Here is a 10,331-nt window from a genome sequence, read left to right as displayed (position 1 = left end):
GGAAGAGAGGAGATCTCAAGAGCTTCGTAAATAAATTAAGCTTGAAATGAGTGAAAGAATAAAACAGTAGTTCCTTAGCCAGTGTCTATGAGGAAAAGGATCTCAGAAAATCCTCTTCTAGGGCTAGTTAAGTTACTATAGATAAACACGGAAATGGTAATAATTCCAATTAATTTTTTTAAGAGTTAACTCTTCACCAGCTACTGCGTTTTCCATTATAATTTAATCTGTAGGACACCCTTATGAGTTAAGTGCTGGAATTATCTGTTTCATAAATGAGGAATCTGGGGTACAGAGAAGTTAAGTGACTGCCCCAAATCAAACAGTGGATAAGAAATAAAGATAGAATTAAATCAGGCCTGCCTAATGATGAAGTCTGTGTCCTTATTGTCATGCTAAACTGCTTCCTGTTCCTATTAATGAATATAAAATTGAAGTAGAGTGCTGTCACAATTTAATATTTTATATGAGTAATGGACTAATGTAATTTTAGTAGCACTTTGTAATTTATAAAATGCATTTGCACACACAATGTTTCACTTGCATCTCACAATATCCCTATGTGGTAGCTTAGGATTATCTCCTAAGTATATCAATGGGAAAATTTATGATCAAAGAAGCGACTTGTTCTAGGTCACAGGGCTGGAAGTGTCAGGGTGGTGGACGGGAGACAGCTGCCTCTATCTATTTATCTGGGAACTCTGGCCTTGCCACTTACTAAATGAATGTGTTTAGACAAACAAAACCTTTCCAACTTCAGTATCCACACCTGAGAAATGGGGATAGAATTTTAACTTTTCAGTGCCTTTCTCAGAATAAAACTAATTAACCTGCATGAATGCCTTTGGTACATGTAGGCATGCAAGAAAGGCACATTTCCTTCACCTGCCTGTGATACTGGGTACCTCAAAAAACGCCCTGAGTATATGCATATCAAACTTAATATATACAACGTTTATTTGTCAATTATACCTCAATAAACCTGGGGGAGAAAACCAACTGGGAACAGTCCTGAATCAGAGTTGTAAGATCTGGGATCTTTTTTCAACCATGCTCTTAGGCAGCTGTGACACGGTACTGAAACTTCACATCCATCTATAACCACACGTTGGTAAACTGGCTGGCAGGGAGGGGGTGGTGCTATGTGACAGCATTGTGGTGTTGTGAAGACAGATGCTCACCAAGTTCTTGCCAAGAAGTAAGAGCTGGCTCCAGATACTACTGAGTAAAACTATAAGATTAGATCAGTGTTTTTCAAAAGTTTTCTGAAAGGAGAAACTTTTTATTTTTTTTATTTTTTGGCCTGTTGTTGCAAAGCATGAAGTGAGTTAAAGAATAAAACACTAGGAGAGGGGCTTCCCTGGTGGCGCAGTGGTTGAGAGTCCACCTGCCGATGCAGGGGACACGGGTTCATGCCCCGGTCTGGGAAGATCCCACATGCCACGGAGCGGCTGGGCCCGTGAGCCATGGCCGCTGAGCCTGCGCGTCTGGAGCCTGTGCTCCGCAACGGGAGAGGCCACGACAGTGAGAGGCCCGCGTAAAAAAAAAAAAAAAAAAAAAAAAAAAAAAACACTAGGAGAGCAGGTTTCTCAAAGAGTTCTCACTGCAAAAAAGAATGAAGCAATAGAAAGGGAAACCTGAGAATGGTTTGGGAAGCTAGCTAATTATATGGTATGAAATAAAATCCTTGATGCTGGATTTTTCAGAGATTTGTATCCAATATGTATTGTGAACTTGCAAGAGGAGACTAACACAGAGCACATTTTCTAAGCCTATGTGACCACTGCCTCTTTTTTAATGGAGCATTTTATAGGACTAATGTTCGACAGAACACATTTTGGAAACTTCCAATGCAGAAGAAATAAGGTGAGTTAACAGGAACTCTCCTTGTTTTAATCAGTGCAATCTCATCAAGTAATTACCTGGAACTAATAATGTGACCATCCTGTGCTAGAAAGCCATGGAGAGAGGAAAAAGGAAAGGAAAGGAAAGAGAAGGGGAGGGGAGGGGAGGGGAAAAGAAAGAAAAGAAAGAAAAGGAAAGAAAGAAAGGAAGGAAGGAAGGAAGGAAGGAAGGAAGGAAGGAAGGAAGAAAGAAAGAAAGAAAGAAAGAAAGAAAGAAAGAAAGAAAGAAAGAAAGAAAGAAAGAAAACTGTCTACAGGGCTTTTCCTGCAGGACAGAAAAATGGACATGTCATGCAAAGGAATAATTGTGTAAGATCAGAAAGTGGGATCCTAGGGGCCAGTTTCTATATCCAACCAAGGTAATCAAGGAATGACATAGAAGTGAAGCATGAAACAAATTTCCTGGAGCAGATGCTGGAAACCTGAAAAATGCTTGAGAAAAAAAGTGGACTAAAGACATGTTTATTGCAGAATCCAAGTTTATCTTCTACTCATCTATGGCAAAGAACTAAGGGCATTTCTTTTTTTTTTTTTTTTTTTTTTTTGGTGGTACGCGGGCCTCTCACTGCTGTGGCCTCTCCCGTTGCGGAGCACAGGCTCCGGACGCGCAGGCTCAGTGGCCGTGGCTCACGGGCGCAGCTGCTCCACGGCCTGTGGGATCTTCCCGGACCGGGGCACGAACCCATGTCCCCTGAATCGGCAGGCGGACTCTCAACCACTGCGCCCTCAGGGAAGCCCAGGGCATTTCTTTTGATCTTCAGTTCCATGAAATCACTATCGCAGTGACGTTGCCAGTTCATATTTTTTACTACGTTGGAGATACAGTGAGTCTCAGGAATAAAAAAAAAAAGCCTCCTTTGTTCTCCTCTGGACAAACCCTGAACATAACAATGCTCTTCAGGGTATACCACATCATACTTATTGTAAACACTAAACACTCAGAATAGGCCACACAAAACAGAGAAGCTGCCAAATAAAGTTAATTTCAGGCAGCAAAGAAATGTTTCTTCCATTCTGCGATCCAGCAGGGAACAGGAAACAGCCCTAACGGTACACATAGAATCATGTAAAAACGCTTAGCTGCACTATGTTAGATGCTTTATGTGCCAAATGATGGCCTCCGAACTCTTGATTTCCTTAGGTCTTTGACAGCTAGTCAGAAAACACAGGGGAAGAGAATTCAGTGGCAGAAAAGCTCCCAGCAGTTCTTTGATCCAGTTGACTGTTTCCAAACTGTCTCCTGTCATGACAACTTCCCCGGCATATGCCTGTATTTAAAAGTTGTTCTGAAGCACACGACTATCAAGATCCACCTTGTTTCACTTTTAAGCTTTAGTTTCTCTTAGTCTTCATGTAATATTTTAATAATTTATTTTAAGTCAACTTCACATGTCTGCAAATCAAGACGACCACCACCATCACACATGGTGCAGACACAGGGCCTGGAGTATGGCATATAAAATCTCTAATCCTTATAAAATCTCTAACCCTTAAAACAATACCAATGACTCCAATAAAGATGTGAAAACAAACAAACAAACAAAAACAATACCAACAAAGAGGATGCATATATGCCTGCATGCACGCACACACGAAGACACGAGTGCACTTATATCCTTTGCTGTGGGGACGGTGTATAAAACTGAGGTTCCAGGAAGGTAAGTAACATGTTCAAAGGCATCTGGCTGGTAAGAAAGAGTCAGAATCCAGAATCATACTGGGGTCCCTCAGAGCTCACCACCTACCGTCTTTCCCCCAAGCCAGACTGCCTCAGTTGTTCACTACCCCTCTCTGAAGATGTTAGTCTTCACCTTTTTTCTCTTTGTGTCTATCCTTTCAGACCTTTTCCCCATTCCTTTCTAACTCTGTCTTAGCTGTATTTCTAAACCTTCTTACTATCCTCTAGTTCATAGTTTCTTAGTGAGATCCTGACATAAAACATTAATATATGTTGAAGGGAAAGAAAAATAAGAAGCTATAGAAAAATATCTCAAATCATTGAGCATGATCATCTTTGGGGAATGGTGTGAAGGACTTCCACTTTGTATGTTATTTATTAAATAAGTTAATATTTGTAAATTCTTAGAACAGAGATTAAACATATTCTTTTTAAAGGCCCATTTGCATTAGAACCACCTTTTGGTCAAATGGGTAACTCCCAGGCTCTAGCCCAAGCCTGCTGAATAGAATTACCTGGGGGTACAGCACAGAAATCTACATTTTAATCAAGCTCCCCAGGAGACTGTTTTGCACAGCAAAGTTTGAAAACCTCTATTATAGTTATTATAAAAGCCCAAGTACAATGTGTAAATTAAAAATGCTTCTCTTCATACACTATGGCCAAGCCTCCTCCACTTTATTTTTCTTCATTTCACTTTTTCCCTGAGAATGTGCTATGTATTTACCCTCAGCTGTATTTTCCTTCTAGCATGTAAAATCCATGAAGCATAGGTTTTTTTCTCTTTTCTTAACTGCTCTTACTTTCTCCATTAGTACCTATTAAGTGATTGATAAATGTTTGTTGAATAAATAAATGAAGGAAATGGGACCATTCTATGTTTAACCTCTCTCCCCAACAGATATCTACTGTTGGGTCCTGTGAGCTCACTAAATACTCCTTCATTTTTATCACCCTTCTTCTATGTAATACCATCAGCTCAAAAGCATTTCACATCCTTTCTTGACTTTCATCCTTACAAAATGCCCTAAGAAGTTACACATGCATACATATGAATTAACAATTCAGGAAACCAAAGCTCATAATCATTAAATTAGCAATCCATTCCCTAAATGAAAGAACCAACCGGGTAGAACTCAACACTGTTCATTCCACGGGTAACGCTTTCCTCACAATATCAAACAGATTTTCATCATAACCAACTACTTCGTTGCGGTTGAGCTGTGGTCTCAAAGCGGGGTCCCCCACCATCAGCATCACTTGAGAATTTGTCAGAAAGTCAAAAACTCAGACACAACTCCAGACCTACTGGGTCAGAAACTCCGGGGAGGGGCCCGACTATTTGTTTTAACGTACGCTCCAGGTGATTTCGGTGCAGGCTCAAGTTTGAAAAGCACTGAGTTGGGACAATAAACTGCTGTCAAAATAGAAAAGTTATTTCTCAGGAAGAGCACACTGAGCAATGGTCACCAATAATCAACACAGGGAAAGAAATTCATGAGATGAACAGGTATCACAATGGTAGGAGACAACGGAGTAACAGGCTTCGCATGGTCTCTGTCCTGTGGGGAACAGTTTAAAAAAAAAAAAAAAAACCTAGGAAGAATGGAAGCCAGAACAAGTAAGTGTCAACAAATATTAAAGAAGGAGGCATGAGGCTGATCTGTCCATCATGTTGAACCAGAGTAGAACTCAATTTGGGGCCAAGAAATACAACTCAGTTTTTCAGTTTCCACATACCACTTATGAATGAAATGCTTGCGTGGCTCTTGCTTCAGGACCGATGAAGACCATCTTCTCTTTAATGGATTACACAATCATGGAGAAACACTAACTACCTCCCCTATGACCACCACGTGTGAATTTGCTTCTAGTTATTTAAATGTCCCTCTTACATACCAAGTTTTCTGGGGAATAATTTAAGGAATATAGATCTACAGAGTCTGTTATTGGGCATAATGGAAAGTGTTCCATTTCATCTTTCTAGCAACAGTAATTTAATCACCCAGAATAATTTTTGAAGTATATAAATGGGCTAAGAATTTCCGATGATACCATGTACATTCATCTTCAAAAGGAACATGTTTCCTTTACTTAAGGTATTTACCAGTTGGATTATCTACTTTTATTAAAATTACATATTTTAAATTTTAAATATTCAACTGAATATCTCAGACAATATAGACAGATACAAGGCACACTAATTTCCCTCTTGAAAAGAAGGAAATTTCCTATTCCTTTCTAAAAGAAAATAGTTTTAAGAATGCATATAAGCCAGACTTAGAGAATCAGAGTAAAGGATAAAAACACCCCTTGGCTCAAAGCAGTAATTATTCAATTAAGTATCTAATAGTATGCAACCATATTAAAACTAATTGAGTCACTCCTCCTTGTTCATTCTATAAGGCAGTTAAATACACAGAGCTGCTTTACAATGTTCTCTGCTACCAAGGGTAGAAAATATTATTTAACCAGGGCAGCCACGATTATGTATCTAAGCCATTCATTTATTCACTTGCTCATTTAGCAAAAGTTTGGTCCTACTGCAACCCAGGGACCATGCAAACTATGGAGAATATGATGTTCCATAAAATAAAAAGCCCTTCTCCTTACACAGATACTACAAACACTATAGCTCTATTTTGTGTTGCTTCAGAAAAGAAAGTCACAATAAACAAATCAAAGTGTATTAGATTATGCCTTCCAAACATTCATTCTGCCTTCCTCTTACAGGAGAATTCTCGTTTTGCTTGGAAATCCAGCCCTTCCCCGTTTCCAGTTTACCTGGTTTGACTGGGCCTGACTGCACCCCTTGCTGCTGGAAATGGTCCCATAACCAAGGGCTAGTCTATCAGCATATTCTCGTCACTGATGATTGGTTCATATCTGGGATATGACCTGAACCATGTTAATGAGACTCACTTGTGGAATTTATGTTAGAACTACTGGAAAACAGAAGCTTTATCTGCTGAAATTGCTAGATTTTTAGATGATGTAAGCCTGGAACTCTTAGAGTTACTACAGTGAGAAAGCCTAAGGTAGAATAAGGAAATCAAGCATGAGAAAAACAAAAGGTGTGGATGACATCATTTGATCCATTTCCTGGATCTAGCCATGCCTGAAGCTGGACTTACCTCTAGATTTAAATTAGAAGGTACACATACCCACTCCATATCATTCTTCCTGCCTTACTTTTTTTAATCTGACATTCTACATATTTTACATTTTTATTTTCTGTTAGGGTCCTTCCCCTGCCCTCCACCTCCCCACCAACAGACTATAATGTTCACAAAGACCTGTTTTTCCTAGGGAGGAGGTCTATTTTGTTCACCACTGCATAGAACAGGACCTAGCACACAGCAGTCACTCAATAATTATTTTTCAAAAATAAATAGGGCCTTTTGGCTCTCGGAGCAGCACCATGGCGGTCGGAAAGAACAAGCGCCTTACGAAAGGCGGTAAAAAGGGAGCCAAGAAGAAAGTGGTTGACCCATTTTCTAAGAAAGATTGGTATGGTGTGAAAGCACCAGCTATGTTCAATATAAGAAATATTGGGAAAACACTAGTCACGAGAACTCAAGGAACCAAAATCGCGTCTGATGGCCTCAAGGGTCGTGTGTTTGAAGTGAGCCTTGCTGATCTGCAGAATGATGAAGTTGCATTTAGAAAATTCAAGCTTATTACTGAGGATGTTCAGGGCAAAAACTGCCTGACTAATTTCCATGGCATGGATCTTACCCGTGACAAAATGTGCTCCATGGTCAAAAAATGGCAGACCATGATTGAAGCTAATGTTGATGTCAAGACTACCGATGGTTATTTGCTTCGTCTCTTCTGTGTGGGTTTTACTAAAAAACGCAACAATCAGATTCGGAAGACCTCTTATGCCCAGCACCAGCAGGTCCGCCAGATCCGCAAGAAGATGATGGAAATCATGACCCGAGAGGTGCAGACAAATGACTTGAAAGAGGTGGTCAATAAATTGATTCCAGACAGCATTGGAAAAGACATAGAAAAGGCCTGCCAATCTATTTATCCACTCCATGATGTCTTTGTTAGAAAAGTAAAAATGCTGAAGAAGCCCAAGTTTGAATTGGGAAAACTCATGGAGCTACATGGTGAAGGTAGTAGTTCTGGAAAAGCTACTGGGGACGAGACAGGTGCTAAAGTTGAACGAGCTGATGGATATGAGCCACCAGTCCAGGAATCTGTTTAAAAATCAGACTTTTAATGGTGACAAATAAAAGACCTCATTTGTGATACTTAATTTCTGATCACTCTTTTTAAATAATCTGACAATAGTCAGGTGTTCTGATTTGATAGTAATGTGGTGAATTTTTCTGACCTTTTGTGTGGATTTTATTCACTGCTCTTAGTTACTAAGTAGCTGAGAAAGGGTAGTGATCTGTTTTCACCTGGAATGGTTTGGACGTGTTAGAGATGGTGAATAAAAGGAAACACCTCCTTAAAAAAAAAAATAAATAAATAAATAAATAAATAAATAAATAAATAGGAACCATTTTGTTCCTAACCTTCCTTTCTATTATTACCATTACCCCCTTTCCCACACATGGACACAGGAGACCCACTCACTAATCCTGCTACTCATTGACCCCAAATCCTCTTAGGATCATCATTCCTAGCATTCAATTTATAATTTTTTTTCAAATTTTTTCCTTGATCTTAATTATCACAAAAAGACATTAGAAATAAGTAGCCAGATTTTTATTTTGCATAAATCATGAAAACCAGCCTTATAAGAGTTAAATTAATAACCCAACCTATTTCCTAAATGAATATGCTGGAATTAGAGGTTGACATTTATATTCCTAAATGTAACACTCTCCAAAATACCAACATGTAAGTGCCCGTCCCTCTCCCCCGCATCTGTTTTTCTATCAACATCACCCAGATAGTCTCTAGAATTCTGTACGTACTCAATAAATGTCTGATGCATGCTGAATGTTGAATAGAGGTAAGATAATTGGTTAAAATTTCACTTTGTAACACTATATTGAGTTTTCACTAACGCCTATGTCTTTAATTCTGGGAACCCGCCTCCTAATTAAACCATCTCGCTCTATGGGTTTGCTCTAATAATGACTTTTGATTCCAATTAATACAATGCACTGGGAAAACTAATTCACTGTAAAAATTCCTCTGCATTAAAGGCAAAAAGGGTGGAGGAGATTGGGTCCAAAATGCTACTGGCAGGAATTGTATTCTTAATTCTATTTTCCCTAACACTGAAACGTACCCCCTCTGCGGATTGCCTGTGCTTGTACTAACTATGTAAATGTATCTATGATTGATTTTTAAAGCAGCACACCAGGGTATATTCAGCCCCTGAACAAGAAAAATATCATCCAACTGTAAATATCCAGTGGAGCAGTAAAACTGTTTCTTCTCTGCTCTGTGTAATTGCAGAAGCCAAGGAGAGAAGGAATATTTTCCCAAATCTGGCTTCCCATTAGACTGAATAAATGTCAACTTGAAAAACAGGAAACAAAAATGCCATTATGAGGTCTTCTGAAATATAAAATATCCAAAAGGCTCTGTGGCTCAGGACTTGGCACTTTCCAGCTTAAATCTGCAGGTGAAGGTTTTAAAAGTTTCCATTCTAATTGCACATTGTTATGTGTGTGCTCTTATTCCCAAATCAGACACACTCGATGGGTTCAGTGATAATGGCATTGGATGCCTATTAATACAGTGCTGTGGAAAAACCAATCTGTTGGATGAGCAGTTCTCAGCATCACAAGAGGCAAACTGGGGGCACAAGGCTGTCGCCAGTTGTTGGCCGATGTTTTTTTCTTTTTTCATTCTCTTTCAAACACGAACAAAAGTGTTCACTGCTGAAGTCTGTATATAGTAGTCAATGGGATATCTCATCGGGGAGGAAGGAAAGACTGGACAGTGCATTAGAGAACATTCCAGCAGTAAAATATTTTTCAACAAAGGAAGAAAAATCCTTATTATGTATACTATTCAATAGTATTCATTAGTATATTAACTCAGGCTCCAGCCACTTCATGGAGTAGTAGACTCCTACGTGGGTTATTTAGGGGTTAGCCATCGTGAATCGGTCCCGCTGGGGCCATCACTTTTGCCTGAATGTGCAGCTACACCCTCCTCTTTGTAACTTTTTGGAGATTCCCATCCAGGAGAAGTAATATAGGAGGTACACCCTCTTTACTCTCATCACTTCCTACCACCATTTTCCCCAACGATAAGATGACTTAGAAAATACCATGGAATAGTCCTTCCTCATGAAAAACACTCCAGGATACTTGCACTTTCCAACACTTTCTCAGAGGAGAATGGATTCTGGTGCATATGAGAAGCAAAACCCAACTACAGCATCCTTCCCTACTCCCTGTTTTTGTTTTTTATGAAGGTGTAGGTGAATTTGACACACGAACCTATTTCATTTTCCATCTTTTATACTTTAAAGCTCTCGAATACATTTTTCTTATTTGTTGGTCTTCTGCATCTCTTCATTTGTGAACTCTCTATTCATATATCTTGTCCATTTCATCATTGGATTATTTGGGGGACGTATTTCTTATGATGTCATGTTAACAAGTAGGGAAAGAGCAGAGATCTAATTTGGGAGACATATGAAGAAGTATCTATTGGATATATGTTCTAGGTGTTAGATAGGATAACAACATGATCTAAATTTTAAATAGAAGTTATTAATTGAATATTTAAAATTTCATTAATAGAGTCTACAGCTCTATATTTGA

General features: G+C 39.0%; 1 protein-coding gene across 1 annotated transcript; it reads left to right on the top strand.

Moving 5' to 3' along the window:
• The first annotated feature begins 6,983 nt into the window (after positions 1-6,983).
• LOC137221928 (small ribosomal subunit protein eS1-like) lies at positions 6,984-7,849 on the top strand. The gene has a single exon (XM_067732380.1). The coding sequence runs from the start codon at positions 7,004-7,006 to the stop codon at positions 7,796-7,798; it is 795 nt and encodes a 264-aa protein (XP_067588481.1). The 5' UTR covers positions 6,984-7,003; the 3' UTR covers positions 7,799-7,849.
• Positions 7,850-10,331: the final 2,482 nt, after the last annotated feature.

The sequence above is a fragment of the Pseudorca crassidens genome, chromosome 3 (genome assembly GCF_039906515.1).
Source record: "Pseudorca crassidens isolate mPseCra1 chromosome 3, mPseCra1.hap1, whole genome shotgun sequence".
Lineage (NCBI taxonomy): Eukaryota > Metazoa > Chordata > Mammalia > Artiodactyla > Delphinidae > Pseudorca > Pseudorca crassidens.
Note: the sequence above shows the minus strand (reverse complement) of the source record. Positions and strands in the feature narration are given on the sequence as shown.